At 38.8% G+C, this 16,669-nt stretch overlaps 1 protein-coding gene across 1 annotated transcript; it reads right to left on the reverse strand.

Moving 5' to 3' along the window:
* Positions 1 to 12,743: 12,743 nt before the first annotated feature.
* On the reverse strand, positions 12,744 to 15,035 carry LOC133854865 (blue copper protein 1b-like). Its single transcript, XM_062291132.1, has 3 exons — positions 14,786 to 15,035; positions 13,287 to 13,409; positions 12,744 to 13,173 (listed from the first exon to the last, which is right to left on the reverse strand). The coding sequence occupies exons 1-3, from the start codon at positions 14,964 to 14,966 to the stop codon at positions 12,923 to 12,925; spliced, it is 555 nt and encodes a 184-aa protein (XP_062147116.1). The 5' UTR covers positions 14,967 to 15,035; the 3' UTR covers positions 12,744 to 12,922.
* Between the last annotated feature and the right edge of the window lie 1,634 nt (positions 15,036 to 16,669).

Genomic DNA, 16,669 nt, shown 5'->3' on the forward strand with positions numbered 1-16,669 from the left:
TGAACCTTATATTTCTCTGATGTTGAATTTAATTCTTCTTTCGTTAACTCACTGCCGAGGGTTGAGGATCCCTTTGTCATGTTCTTTCGTGGAATTTGACGGCGAGACATACCAAGAGGTAATTACTAGTTAATTACTTTCTTGGGTCATTACATTTACTCTGATAACGTCTTTTTCGGACAACATACACAAACTTGAAATTTTCTTGTCTTCAACCACAATTCTATCCGGACCCGACTCTAAAATTAATGATTACCAATCAACCATGTTTCATCATTGAATTTTTCAACAATAAAAAACCTAATAGATTGCCCACTGAGAAGCTTGAGCTACTACGACACGAGGCAAAAGGGCTTAATTAATTATCTGTGTACAAAAATCTGTCTTTACAAGGGTTATAATTAAGCCTACTTTGTTGTGTGCTAATGGCCGGGGTCATAATTTGTGCCTTCCACTTTGTAAAATCTGAAACGCCAAGATCTCTCTTCTTGTTACATGTAAAGGGCATAATTTTTTTTTTACCTTCTCCTTTTTTCTTTTTTTTTTTGTTCTCTTTTTTGGGCTTACAAGGAATAAGATCCTCTTAAGTTACAACAAAACTAGAATAAGACCACCTTAACCATGTAACCAAACCACTAAAACACTAATACTTAAACTAGTATAATATAGATCCTAAACTGAAAGTAGAACCGTCCTAATACTTGAATAGGGGAAATGAATCTAACATGGTTAATTAAGCTTGCAACCAAACACTCCCCTTCTTCCACCAGATTACATATCATATCACGCACTGCACGACCCTAGTAACGTATAAAATTAGTGTCTGTGTATCTAGTGGGGCTAGGATTACCTAGTCCCACATGAATTTCAATGTCACGAGCTCCTTTCTAATCTCTACAACGATCTCCAAATATATAAAATCTATAAATAGAGGTCCCATATAGAAGCAAATACACTTGAGAATTCAGAAACACAATTTTCTGAAAGAGAGAAACATACAGGAGAGAAATATTCTCTCAGGTTTTTGCTTCTAGCTAGTTATTCTCTAGTTCTTGAGAAGAATTTGTGAGACCACACTTATAGTCATGTTTAGTCATCAAAGACAAGATCTAATGGAGAAATCAATTATATAACGCCCAAAAAGATAATTAAAAAGTTTATTATGAGTTAAAATGAATTAGGCAACAATTGAAAGCAATAGCATAGGAGTTCTTGCTTAAAAAGTAGCACAAAGACCCATTTTTCAGTGTGCCCTCTAAATGGAGAGGAATCTCGTCCATACGAGACTTTAAATAAACAAACAAACATGCATGTTTCAGAATGTTTCATTCTGTTGGGGATAAAATTAACACCAAAGACATGTGGGCCTAAGGTAGTATCGGGGGCCGAGCCCATCAGGTCGGCCCAACAAGATTAGACCCAATTTATAAGACCATTCGTTATCTCCAAAAAGACGTATATCTCGAGTATATCAAGATAGACTTTTATCCCATCCAATATGGGATAAGGTACCTAATAGAATGACATTAGCTAAAGAGAGTGTCATATCCAGTTTGGACTCTACTACCCAATTTGAATTCTATGAAGATAAGACTTAAGACCATGTGATCTAGGACTCAGACTCCTAATCAGAAAGATAAAATTAAAGACTATGTGATCTAGGACTCAGACTCCTAATCAGATTATGCTCCAAGTATTTTAGCAGTTTTATAACTGTGAGCCTATAAATAAGACTACTACGCCAGGTATTAAAACAGATTCTCTGAACTATTGAGATTACTGATATTCTCCGGAAAATAAGTTTGAACTGACTTAGGCATCGGAGTGGGGGTCCGGTCGGCACCCCCGACGAGCCGTTTGTTATTTTGCAGATTACGAGGAGAACGAACATCGAGGAAGGTAACGAATCACAAGGCAACACGTCACCGTACCGGAAACTGTACCAACAGTTTGGCGCCGTCTGTGGGAAACGACGAATCGTTTCTTGCAAAAAAAAAATATCCGCAACGGTGACTACGCGATAAATCATGGCTGAAACTGGCCTGTGGTTTCTTCCTTCAAAGATCATCACTAGACCAAGACAGATCTATATAGATCTACAGTCATACATAGTAGATCACGTTCAACTATGACGTATCAGTATTCAATTGGCATCGAATCAGTGCTCGCCTTCGTCAGAAAAACAAGATAAGTCCATACTTTTCTTTTCATTTCGATTTGTTAAATTGCGGAAAGAAATTCATAGTGTGGATGACTATCTGTACTATTATGAAATCCAATGATAAGAAATTTTGGAGTGTCAGATCTGAAACTCTCTTTAGACAAAGATCAATAATTATTGTGCCCTTGTACGTTTACAAGTGCTTCGTTAAAAAACATGAAGCCTTTCAACTATACTATGAGTTTTGGTTGGAATGGTGCTTCTCTTCTAATCCTTGTTGATTTTTGATATTTTTTATTGGCACTACAAGACAGATAATTGGGTTTATAAAAGAAGAAAAAGATTATTGTGATGATAGATTGGAATTTAATCACACCAAATCGGTGTTAAGAATATACTAGATCTACGCACAGACATAACGAATTTACATAAATTCGTATGACTTGCTTCATGATGGGTTTGATTTGTTTCAGAAAAACAAGGTTAGAAAAAGTGGCTACATCAACAAGAAGATATTCGGGCCCCTTCTTTCTGGACTATAAAGTCCAGACCCAACTCAAATGGACCAGCAACCTGACAGCATTCTGGAACCGAGCTCTAGCTGTGACCCGCCGAAGCCTGAACCAGATCTGGAACCGAGCTCTAGCTGTGACCCGCCGAAGCCTGAACCAGATCTGGAACCGGGCACCATAGACAACCGGGCTTTGATCGCAACCCGCCAGAATCTGAAACCAGATCCAGTTCCTGGCTTCTTCTCCGGATCTCCACCAAAGAGGAGAAGACCAGATGGAGACCCTCGGCTCATCTCAATTCAAGTTCAGACCCTCGCCGGTGATGCCGAGTCAGGTGAAGAAGGATCTGCCACCGCAAAGGTCCAGCTCTAGATCCACTACCACTACCACCGACTCCGAAACCATCAAGAGCCCCAGTGACGCGAACCACATGATGCCAAAGATCGCGGCCCTTGTCTTTCCAGGCTACTGAGCCGTAGCTCCTGACCTCCAAGGCAGCGGCGACACAGTGTAATCTAAGACTCCACTCAGAATCCACCGAGTCGTGTTTTCTATGCGTGAAGATCAGAGAAATTGAAGGTGGCCAGTGCCCAAAAACTCAGTTTATGAGGGTCGGATTGGACCGGAATGGCCCAATCGGGGCAGTCCCAGGACCTGCAATCGCAATCGGAGATCAAGATCTGCGTGGACTATGCCTAAAAGAGCCCGCAGTGGGCATCGGCGTCTCCATGTGCTCAGAGCGCTCCGGAAAGTGCCGCGGCCTCGATGTCCTCCTTCATCCAATATGTGGTCGTGGACTCATGGTTCAAAATAAAAAAAAAAAAAAATAGTGAAAATTCTTCTCTGCAGCACATACATTCTATACAAAGAAGAAGAAAAGAAAGTTTCAGGTCAATTGGCTTAGGCTTGGGAAATTGGGCCTAGTCCAATTCATTCCAATGAGTTGGCCCAGACAAACAAAGAGAAGCTGCTATAGACTGACGTGGAATCCACGCTGCTGGAGGGTCTCCCAACACAGAGAAGGCCTACCCAACCATTCTCCACTTCAATGGGTTCCGGAGCTCCACCTTGCTTCTCCAACAAATTGTTCGGCCAGTAAATCACCGATCAAAGGCAGAGGCCAGAAACGCCCGACACCGAGCCACCACAAACGCCGAGTGTCTCGCCATCTAGCTGAGGAACGGATTGTCAGTCCAGGTAGTTCTCCAAGATCTACACGTTATCAACATGAAACCAAGCCTGTGGGTTGTTTGTTCCGAAGGCTTCATCAAACGCCACCAAGTCAACGGCCCAAAGAAAAAAGAAAAGACCAAGAGATTTATAAGACTCCAGATCCGTACCACATCTCACTATTAGTAGCTTTCTTGGAGCTGATCTCTTCCTTATGGGACGTTACAAACATAAACAGATTTGCTGATCTGCACCCACGCTCCATAGATCGCGTTCAACTGACATATTTGTTTTTAGTTGGCACCGAATCGGTACTCATTTTTGAAATACGGAGGTCTGCAAATACTCACTTGAGCTCCATCTGGGTAAAGCTCCGGCCTCTTGATCCGCACAAAATTGGAGTTCTCTTATGTATAAGGACGGTCTAACACGAGCAAACGGAGGCAAAGTTGTGGGTCATGACCACAAGAACGAGCCTCCAAACAACACCGGGTTCAAACCCACGGTTTTCTCGAAGCTGATCCAGACCAAACCAGATCCGATTATTTCAGCAGATTGGTGTTTGTCTTCATTAAAAAAGTTTCTGTACAAGTCCTTTTTGCAAACAGGAATCAGGACCCCCGTGCTCTAGTTTTCGCGGCTTAGAAACCGTGAACCTCCGAGACTCACCCAGAAGGTTCTAAACCTCCGAGGCAGACCTAGACTTCAAAGGCTTCTGGAACTCAGCCCAAGCTCCAAAGGAAGGTCCGGGCCGGCTCATCTCGGGTCGATTTTAGATACTGCCGATGATTCCGAGTCAGTCGACAGAGGATCTGTCACCACGCAGGATTGACGATGGCCTTTACTGGCTAAACGAATGCACAACAAGATATTCAGTTTCTGGCCGATGATGATCGTTGGTAGGAGATCAAGCCCGATCCAAGAAGATAACCGGGCTTCGACGGCGACACGCTGAAGTGCCTTTCTTACCCACCGAGCCATGGTTATCGAGGATGCACAGAGATGCGATTATCGGTGTAATACCGAGCTCGCATCCGGACACTCCAATAAGTTCCAGAAACCTCCTCCACGAAGCCCTCTCATCTGCAGAGCACCACGTCGAGTTCGGGTCTGGTAGGTGTGACGTCTAAGAGCGTGGTGTCGTCTCCGATTTTTGGGTCTTTGCATGGGCTTCCGATGACTAGTTCAACTCGTAGGAAGAAGATGGAGACACGGTGCTGTGGACACAAGGCGCTGTGCAAGGAATGGTTTTGGCCAAAATCTTGAGCCATAACACTGATGGGCCAGAACTTCAGCGACTTGCTGTTCAACTACATGCCGAGGCTCGACTCGGTCAAATTCTCCCTTGTCTACCAAGCCGTGGCTCAGAACCTCCGTGGTACCAAAGACAATCAGAATTAGAAGGATGCCCCGATTGTTTGCAAGGTCTCGGCAGTTAGGATGGTATACTTGACCACCGAAGCTATTATCACCAAAGGCCCCACGCTATCCTCCGGATCAAATTCACCTCGTGTAGTGCCCCGTTGCCAGGTCGGGATGTGTAAGTCATAAATCGAGTCCACGCAAGGTGACTGCTGATGAGCAGCTTGAAGATCGGAGGACTCACTGTAACATGTTCAATAAATTGCCTTACAGGGATGAGGTTACGTGGATAAAAAAAAAAAAGATCCGAAGGGTGTGGAGGAAAAAGGGTATACCCCGAGAAAGTTAAATCCGAGGTGATTTATTGAGGCTGAAAGTTAAATCCGAGGTGATTTATTGAGGCTGAAAGTTAAATCCGAGGTGATTTATTGAGGCTGAAAGTTAGATCCGAGGTGATTTATTGAGGCTGAAAGTTAAATCCGAGGTGTTTTATTGAGGCTGAAAGTTAAATCCGAGGTGATTTATTGAGGCTGAAAGTTAAATCCGAGGTGATTTATTGAGGCTGAAAGTTAAATCCGAGGTGATTTATTGAGGCTGAAAGTTAGATCCGAGGTGATTTATTGAGGCTGAAAGTTAAATCCGAGGTGTTTTATTGAGGCTGAAAGTTAAATCCGAGGTGATTTATTGAGGCTGAAAGTTAGATCCGAGGTGTTTTATTGAGGCTGAAAGTTAAACCCGAGGTGATTTATTGAGGATAAAAGTTAGATCCGAGATGATTTATTGTGGTGAAAAGTTAAATCCGAGGTGATTTATTGAGGCTGAAAGTTAAATCCGAGGTGATTTATTGAGGCTGAAAGTTAGATCCGAGGTGATTTATTGAGGCTGAAAGTTAGATCCGAGGTGTTTTACCGAGGCGAAAAGTTAAATCCGAGTTGATATACCGAGAAGAAAGTATAATCCGAGAGTATTATTCCGAGGGTACTATCCTGAGGAGACTATGCCCGAGCTCCTAGTTCCAAATAGCACACTTTGAGGACCCCTCCAAATTTGCCATCCTCCGAAGTGCACAGTCACATGCCGAGGAATCAATCCGAACCGAAGGTCCAGCTTGAGGAACTCTCCCAAAGAGCCCCATATCGAGTGGCGTGCAAGATAAGGAACTCCAAGAAAATATATATATGAATGCACTTGTACGATTTGCCAAAATATATATATTTTGATAAAATAGACTCATGTGTTGAGGTTTCACTCCTGTCGTGAGTGAAAGGATCACAAAATCATCCCGACGGATAAAAAGAATATATGGTGCTACTGTGCATTCTGCTATTTTTAGTATATGCAGTGCTTCGTTAACCCTTTTTGCAGAAAAGATACGGGGAGACAACCCCTACAACAAATTAAACAAGGAAAGTCTCTCGGTCAGTCCAACACCGAGAGCCAAGGAGACAACCTTGCAGAGAAAACAAGGAAAGTCTCTCGGTCTATCCAACACCGAGAGCAGGAAAAGTCTCTCGGTCAGTCAACACCGAGAGCAGGAAAAGCCTCTCGGTCAGCCAACACCGAGAGCAGGAAAAGTCTCTCGGTCAGTCAACACCGAGAGCAGGAAAAGTCTCTCGGTCTATCCAACACCGAGAGCAGGAAAAGTCTCTCGGTCAGTCAACACCGAGAGCAGGAAAAGTCTCTCGGTCATTCAACACCTAGAGCAGGAAAAGTCTCTCGGTCAGTCAACACCGAGAGCAGGAAAAGTCTCTCGGTCATTTAACACCGAGAGCAGGAAAAGTCTCTCGGTCAGTCAACACCGAGAGCAGGAAAAGTCTCTCGGTCATTCAACACCGAGAGCAGGAAAAGTCTCTCGGTCATTCAACACCGAGAGCAGGAAAAGTCTCTCGGTCATTCAACACCGAGAGCAGGAAAAGTCTCTCGGTTAGTCCAACACCGAGAGCAGAAAAAGAAAAAGCTTCTCGGTTAGTCCAACACCGAGAGCAGGAAAAGCCTCTCGGTTAGTCCAACACCGAGAGCAGAAAAAGAAAAAGCCTCTCGGTTAGTCCAACACCGAAAGCAAGAAAAACCTAACGGTTAGTCCAACAAAGGATACAACGGCAGGATTGCAGGTTTCCGGAAGGACAAGACCATCCAAGATAGAATTGGCCCGAGTCCTTTCCTCGAACAACCCGAAATGGTTATGGAAAGGACACCAAGACAAGAAAACCTCTCGGTTGGAGGTCTCCAGACGTTAAAAGATTGGAGCGTTCGGAGATAAAGAAATTAAAAGGGTACAAAGATTTCCGAAAAGAAAGGTAAAGCTCAGCGACCTGACTACCCACCTCGAACGACTTAACCTGCTGTCGCAGACTAAAGTTATGGGGGGGTAGCTCATTAAGACAAACAGGAAGGTAAAGGTTTAGAAAGACAGAGTTTCAGGAATGAAAAGCTTCAGGAAGGTATGAGGATAAAACCTCTTTATTAAAAAATCATCAATTCAAGTATTTACAGGTTGAAAGCCCTGAGACTCACTCCGAACTCCGAGATCTCTTTTACACCATCGTCCAGGATACTAAGAGGACTTGACTATCCGCCTCGAACGACTTAGCCCGCGGTCGCGGACTAAAGTTATGGGGGGTAGCTCAACAAAGTTAAAGCTTCTACAAAGGCAAAATCACCGAAGCTACACCAAACTCTCAAATTAAGATCTCTCAGGAGCAACTCGAACAAAGATACGGGGAGACAACCCCTATAACAAACCATACGGGGATATCACCTCTACAAAAAATAACCAAGTAAGTTCAACACTTCTAAAAGATTTTTTCATATCCTCCTCGGTCATAACTTACACAAACCGATTGTTTGTTTAAGTTAAGGAGGATAACTCAAAGTAAGATTTTTCTCTCCTAGTCACGGAGTTCAAAACAAAAGATTTTTCCCTCTTTAGCTCAGAGGTTGAAACAAAAGATTTTTCCCTCTTTAGCTCAGAGGTTGAAACAAAAGATTTTTCTTACCCTCCTCGGAGTTAACTTACGCAAACCGATTGTTTGTTCAAGTTATTAGAGGATAAGTGAGAATTGATTTGTCATGGAAAGTTTTTCCATAACAAAGAATTCAAACATTACAAAGTTCGAAAATAAAGATATTCACAGGTGAGACCAACCTAGATGGTATTCAGATTAGAAGTCTTCAGACAAAACCTTGATCTCAGGAAAGTCGTACGCAAAGTGTTATCTCAGAGTGGCATGTCACCACAATCTTGGTGAAATCAACTACATCAGTCCGATTCATCTCCTACCGAGAGTAGAAGATCATCTTCACAACTTTGGCCCGACCGACAATATTATGTGGAGGCATTTATGAAGAAGATATTTATGAGAAGTTGCTATTATTACTATGGCAGATCACAAGTTGGATCCACTCAACCCGATCCAAGGAGGAGATAAACATTTAGCAACTACTTCAGGGAAATCAGGATAGGACTTATGGTCCAATCAGATAAGAAGAAGGATCAGATCAGAAGTCTAAGAAGATATCAGATTAGAAGTCTAATAAAGGATCAGAGTCCAATTAGAACTCTAACATCAATTCTAGAGCTCGATTAGAACTCTGACAGCAATTCTAGATCGACAAGGAGCAGGAATTCTAATCCTTCCAGAGATTTGACGCATTATTCGTCATAATTACATTGAAAGAGGCGGCAATTGTCAGATACAGATTATGGAAGATCCAGATTCAGAAATTGAGGTATTTAATTCTCTTACATTCTAAATTCAAATAAGAGAATTAGGGGGGTAACTGTTGGGGATAAAATTAACACCAAAGACATGTGGGCCTAAGGTAGTATCGGGGGCCGAGCCCATCAGGTCGGCCCAACAAGATTAGACCCAATTTATAAGACCATTCGTTATCTCCAAAAAGACGTATATCTCGAGTATATCAAGATAGACTTTTATCCCATCCAATATGGGATAAGGTACCTAATAGAATGACATTAGCTAAAGAGAGTGTCATATCCAGTTTGGACTCTACTACCCAATTTGAATTCTATGAAGATAAGACTTAAGACCATGTGATCTAGGACTCAGACTCCTAATCAGAAAGATAAAATTAAAGACTATGTGATCTAGGACTTAGACTCCTAATCAGATTATGCTCCAAGTATTTTAGCAGTTTTATAACTGTGAGCCTATAAATAAGACTACTACGCCAGGTATTAAAACAGATTCTCTGAACTATTGAGATTACTGATATTCTCCGGAAAATAAGTTTGAACTGACTTAGGCATCGGAGTGGGGGTCCGGTCGGCACCCCCAACGAGCCGTTTGTTATTTTGCAGATTACGAGGAGAACGAACATCGAGGAAGGTAACGAATCACAAGGCAACACGTCACCGTACCGGAAACTGTACCAACACATTCGATTCTCGTCCCCTACACGTTTGAACGAAAACTTGACAAAAGTTGCGTTCCATGTCTGTGCAGATGGGTGGTCACAGAAACTTCCATCCTATTTTCATTCGATTCAGAAAGAAAAAAAGTCCCATATATTTGGTTTCGCTAAACCTAACTCAATCAAAGGCCTTCCCTCTCTCTTGATAATTATTCCTTTCTTGTCTGACGTCCACACAGCCAATCCATACACCCCAACCCCACCACACAGCCGTCGATCGTCTGACCCCACCTTGACAACTTAGGGGCTGATCAATACTGACAATACATGTAAATCAAAAAATACTTCTCTTAAAAAAAAAATAAAAAAAATAAAAAAAATACTTTTTATTTAATTTATTTTTTCAAACTCATCTCCTCTCTCCCTCTTGCTAACAACTTGCACCGAAAACGGTATCCCTTTGTATGAGTGGAGGTCAGCTGTCGCTTGACGAGAGCTATGATTTTTTCTACAATATATAAAAGTCCAAGTCTTTCTTTGAGGCGTGAGATTTGCGTAATTTTTTTATTTTTTATTTATTTTGAATAAAACAGAAAATTTCATTACTGAATATGAGCCCCACGGGAGATTACACTTGACCAAGGGTCAATATAAATATAAGAGAAATTCATACATGCCCGAAGGCAAAATCACTGCCCGTAGACGATTTGTGACTAGAGATAAAAGAAACTCCATCCACTAAGTCAGGAAAAACCTGACTTAAAGCAGCCATCAAAAGTAGACTGTGACAAAGATCAAGAATATACAACAGCAGCTACCCAAATAATAAATAAACATTACAAAGAACAGACTTTAAGCCCCACTTAACAATAAAGCACAACCTAGCACAAAGAAGAGAGACATTCTCTTTGTACAGTTTTCGGTACAGTGATATTTTATTATTATTTTTTTTTCAATTGCTACAAAATAGTAAAAATAAACAAAAGAGCTTGTGGGGGTGTCGGCGGAATCCCCCTTTCAATTACTAAATTAGTTTCTTTAAAAATGATGTGTATGAAACATAAAAGCACAAAAATCATAGAGTTTCATACCTGATCATGGTATAAGCTTATTTAATTTATAGGTAGAGAGTCCTGTCAACTTTCCAGCTCGAATTTCTAATCTGGCATAGGCCTATCCCGAAAGATTCAGGATGTGAGCTAATTTCGAGATTTAAACCTTTTAACAATATTTCGGGAGTTTTGGGACTGACTATTCCCGAAACTCTCTCTTGGACAATCGAGATATAAGATTTGGCGCATCCTGTGATACATTCATGAGTTACGATCTTATGGAGCATACCTGGCCTGCCTCCTACATAACATGGTAGGAATATATTTCTCAATATCTTCAGGATATATATGAAGATCTCAGGATATATATCTTGAGTGACCATTGCACTAGCAATGTTTGTAGAATTGTGTCTTTATGAGTATCTGCACAACCTGGGTCTCTTGGTAGTCGCGAGAGGCATCTATCTCGGGACCAACCTAGACAGGGCTGGATTGAATGAGTTTAATCCGTTGTCAAGGGACGCCCCTATTGGGGCGTGTCTACCTCGCGGGTGATCCAGTACAAGTGTTCCTTATGACGTTGCCCGAATAGTTTTTATCCGAGGCTGGTGTGTACCGAGCCAAGATGTCTATATATAGATAAACTGGGAGTCCTCTGAATTTCAAGTGTGCTAAAGTGACCCATCAAACTACCATCGTGTTCCAAAAAGACCACCCTTTTTTTTTTTTTTTTTTCCCGAAAACACCCTTATCCTCTAAAAAAACAAAAACAAAAAATTAATAAAAAACTATTTTTTTTTTTTAAAAAAAAAACAATGGGTGGATTAATACAAAAAGAAAAGAATAGATTTTTTTTTTTTTTTTTTTTTTTGGATAAATGCAAAATTAATCATTGTAATTGGCTTAAATCACAAATCGCTTCTTGCGGTATACAAATACGCTTACAATGACTAGACCTATTTCTAGTGCATATAAGCTTACAATATAATGAATGATACAAGATAAATAAAGAAATTAGATTAAGTAGATTTTGACATTTGATTATGAAAGTTGATCACATGGATTTTGACATCAAATTCCAACATCTAACAAGGGAAGACTGGGAAGTAGGTGACGTAGTTTCTAACATCTTCTTGCAAGGGATTGATTATGAAAATGAATTTTGGAGCAATTAAGGTGTGAAAGTTAAGGTATGTTTCTTAAAGGGCAGAAAAACACTAGAAGCATTGTATTATAAGGGAAAACATTAGATTTTGAGCCCTAAACCGACACTTATCAAGCTTGAAATAGTTATCATCAAAACGTGCATTTCGAAAAGAGCTTTTCGAATTGGGATCACATGTTCAATTTTGAGACTCGTACCAAGTTAGAAAGGTTTTTAAAACAGTAACGATAGTTCGAAAATTGTTAGGACGGTTTTAGAAACCCTTAGGATGGTTGTAGTCTAGAGCGCCAAAAAAAAAGAAAAGAGTAAGAGCAGATGTGAAAAGAAGCAAAGAAAGATCCTTTTTGGATGCAAAAAGATGTGATTTTAGAGTTGGAAATGGTGATACGAGGATGTTAGAGTGTCGATCTATTTTGCAATTCGTACAGACAATTGTAGAGAATTCTAATATACAAATTTTAAGCGCTTAATTGACCGGACAGGATTTTGGTGCCACTTAAATTTTTAAATAAGGATTGGGATTCACTATAATTAAGTTGCCCAAATTTTAGTGTGCCCAAATTTCAGTGAAATTTGGATAGTCCAAGAGATGGATCAGTTGTAGGGTTCACCTGTCTCAGATTGGTAGGCTCTAAACCCTAAACTGTGTGAAGCAGGTAAACTTCACAACCTCCTCTGAAATTCAAGCAGCCTAATTGTAGTGGATCCTCGTCCTTTAAATAGAGTCTAAAAGCACGGTCTTCGCATTACAGTCCCCATAAACAACCAGAATTATCTCTGAGTTGATAAAATGCCAAAATTTCTATTAAAAGTCATTTTCAACCCCTCTTTATAACGTTAAATAGCCTAAGCTCCACCTGCTGTCTGCATGGTAGTTTAACATGTGTGCTCAAACATAATATTTAGTACTAATATAGAGCAGAAATGGTTTATTCAGAACGTATTACTATATATAAATCAATAATTTCAAATCCAATACAATGCAAATTATGATTTCAATACCCTCCAAAACCATTAAACGATAATTTAACTATAGTATATATTGATCTAACTTTCAACCATGAGCATCATAAGGATGCCAAAAATAGCCATCATCCACCCATAATATATAGGTGTAACGCTTCCCTTAATTAGCTGCTGAAATGGGAGAAGGTGCTGGAGATACTGTTTGTGGCAACACTGTTATGAAAAGTTTCTGGTTTTCAACCTCACAATGCTTAGCAACACCACAAATGTACCATTTTCTTCCTAGGAGTGCTAAGGGAATCACATCACTTCCACTAATCAGGGCCTCAGTTCCCGCCGGTGCCGCACATTGTTGGAAGCCGGTGCCATTGACTTTAAGAACATTATGGGCTCCCTCTTTATACTTAAAAACTGCACCAAGAAGTTGATTCTTCCATCATCAATCAGACTAAAAAGAAATATATGCTAGTAATTAAGTTGAAGGCATAGCATATAAAGGGAGTTTAATTATAGAGTTAATTTACCAAGTGTGTCACCGACGTGAAACTCCTTTCCCTGAGCCCAAGCTTGGTAATCAAAGTTAATGGTCCAACCCTTGTCATCACCAACCACAAACTCTGTGGCCAAAATTGAAGGGACAAGAATTGCTACGATTGCAAGGATGAAGAAATAGTGAGTACTAGAGGCCATTTTTAATGATCAGAAACTCTCTTTTATCAGATTGATGGACTCCATCGATCGATCTCTTTTGTTATTGGCCTTATAGAAATTAATCGTGCCTATTTATAAGTCAAAATTCTCGCATTTTGACCGTCTATGGACGGCAACGCCGAATGGCACAAAAGGATCGATCCCAGAGGTAGCTAGACTTTGAAAGGGTAACACAATTAATTTATTTTGTTGGATCTTTTCAAGAGGCCTTTTTGTGTGACCAGTTTCTTTTTTATACATTTTGAACCGCTGGACGGCTTTAAGTTTGAGATTGCCACACTTTGGGTCAAGGCCAGGAATATTAATTAAATGAAAATTTAAATTTTTGAGATAAGTGATGAATTAAAGTAATATCAGAATAAATTATAGTTTTGGAGTTCAATTTCTATACCTTTGTAGGTTTCCCTACATTTCATTTAAAAATTCTACGGTACGTTGGCAAAGGAAAAAAAAAAAATTCTACGTGTTGGGTATTAATATTTATTAAGAGAGCGTTTGAATCTACATATAAGGAAACTATTAAAATATTCAATTCAGAATTCGATATCAACTTAAACTTTTGAAATAATTAGTAGCTTAATTGACACTTCGCATGCACTTGTATAATTAATGTCAACTAATTAATTATCATAATTAAGTAAATTGCTTCTGAACAAATTTCTCCTGGTTGTTCAGGTTAAACAGTCGTTCATGTTAACTTATTCAGCTAACAATAACAAAACAGTCAGAACTGGCAATGGCATCGTTGCCAGCGACAATCATTTAATTAAGAAAATAGCTTTGAGCACGAATAGTTTTGCTCTATTAAGAGTGTCATTTTACATTCTAAAAGTGCGATTTTAAACAAAATCATAAAAAATATATCATTTAAGAGTGCATTTTTAAAATATATCATTTGGGATATCAAGCTCCAAAAGTTACATAAAGTAATTGATGTTTTCACTCTTTGATTTCCCATACAACATCTACATCCTTTTATAGAGAGGAGTGAAACTTATTTTTAGGAAAATAACTATTACAGAATCACATACTAATGTGAAGACTACGTACAATCACACACAATTATTACATAATAATAGGAGATTAAAAATATATGCAATTATTTTGATCCTATCAGGAACTGTACCAGATCCAATATCGGTGTTCATGGACTCTCAGACATGGCAATTTCGAAGGCAATGACCAAAATTGTACCAATCCCGATGATCATGCACGTGAAATTTAAATTTTGTGTAATACTTACGGCACTTTCTATTACATTTTTTCAATTCTTTGCGTAGCTCATAAGGAATTGTGTTCATTCGGTGTTTACCAGCATAATCTGTAGAGAAAGAAAGAAGTCGAGAGGGAAGTACTGCCAAGGGATGGAGAGAAGGGGGCATATGGGGAGCAGAAAGGGGAAGTTGAGAATCCTCTCCATACTTCCAAACTAGAAGAAGTGTCACTAACAACATTATCATCACCATAAGTCCCTTTGTACCATTCTCATCCATTGTTCCTCTCCCTATCTTCTAATTGCTTATGTTTTGGGAACTCCAGGATGAATCTATAATCTACAACTATCTAAAGTTTTTATATACGAGATTTATAAGGTATTTTCCAATGGTAGTTATTTTAACTTGAAATTTTATTTATTATTAAAAAAGCCGGATCTTTTATTATTTAAGCGAATAATATTTTAAGCGTGGTAATTAACCTAGCTTGGAAAGGTTTGATGCGTTTTGGCAAACATAAATTTTGGTTAAGGTCATATTTCCTGACTCTTGAGCTTTTATTATAGTTATCTACTAATTTCTAAGAGAGTTTTTTTTTTTTTTGAAAGCAAAGTCGTGTCTAATCGACGACATGAAAGTTGTATTTGAATTTATTTGAACCAAGTGTTATTTAATCATGTGACCTTAAAAATGTTTGATGGCTTTTGACTAAAATGAACTTTGGTTAAAATTAATTCATGTCTCTTGACTCTTGAGTTTTTATCTTTAGGTGAAAAGTTATAGTCTAATTTGTCTCTATTTTAATTTCATATACGTTTTCCAAGGATACTTGAAAAAAAAAATATGTTGGTTTCAAAAAAGAGATATAAATTAAAAGGGGTATTAAGTTATTTGAATAACAAAGAATTATTAATAGATATCTTATTAGATATTAAATTTCACCTATACATAAAGCTATGGAAAACCACGATTTAATGGTCAATATTTTTTTTTTCTTTTCGCAAAAATGAATAGCAAAGAATTATTAATAGATTCTCCCATGTAAGTCTTAAAAGATCGATGTTGAATTGTATCTTCATCTGGTAACATGGTGTAGAGGACTTCAGGCCAAGTATATTGTAGGCTGTAGCTTCTGAGATATTTTAATTTCCTTAATATTATGTGTCTTTGTTTTTATCATTATATTAGGTAGATTTAATGGTCAATAATTTTTTTTTTTTTTTTCTTTTCGCAAAAATGAATAGCAAAGAATTATTAATAGATTCTCCCATGTAGGTCTTAAAAGATCGATGTTGAATTGTATCTTCATCTGGTATCATGGTGTTGAGGACTTCAGGCCAAGTATATATATATGGTAGCTTCTGAGATATTTTAATTTCCTTAATATATATTATGTGTCTTTGTTTTTATCATTATATTAGGTAGATTTGGACATTTGATAAGGAAAGTTGATGAAATGGATTTTGATATCAAATTCCTAGGTTTCGAACAATACCAGAATGGTTTTTCTACATTACATTATCTTACATCAATCTTACACCAAGATATATAAGGTGTGAAACTTATGCATATAAGTTTCATATATGTGAGTCTCATATATATGAATTTCATACCCAATGTGTCTTGGTATAAGATTGATGTAGAGTAATGTGATGTATGAATATGAATAACACATCCCCACAAATGCCAAATAAAACTGGGCCAACAAATGGCCAAAATAACATGGTCAAATTAACTTTTTTTTTTCTTCATCTTTTCTCTGAACAACAACCAAATTAGCAACAATCGTTTTTACCAGACAACAATCATTGTCCACTTCCACCAATTTTTCTCTTATATATTTTGCTCTTAATTTTTCTTTTCTTATACATTTTGGACCGCTAGCCGGCTTTAAGTTTGAGATTGCCACCCTTTGTGACAAAATATTAATTAAATGAAAATTTAAATCTTTGAGATAAGTGATGAATTAAAGTGGTATCAGA

The sequence above is a fragment of the Alnus glutinosa genome, chromosome 13, assembly GCF_958979055.1.
Source record: "Alnus glutinosa chromosome 13, dhAlnGlut1.1, whole genome shotgun sequence".
Lineage (NCBI taxonomy): Eukaryota > Viridiplantae > Streptophyta > Magnoliopsida > Fagales > Betulaceae > Alnus > Alnus glutinosa.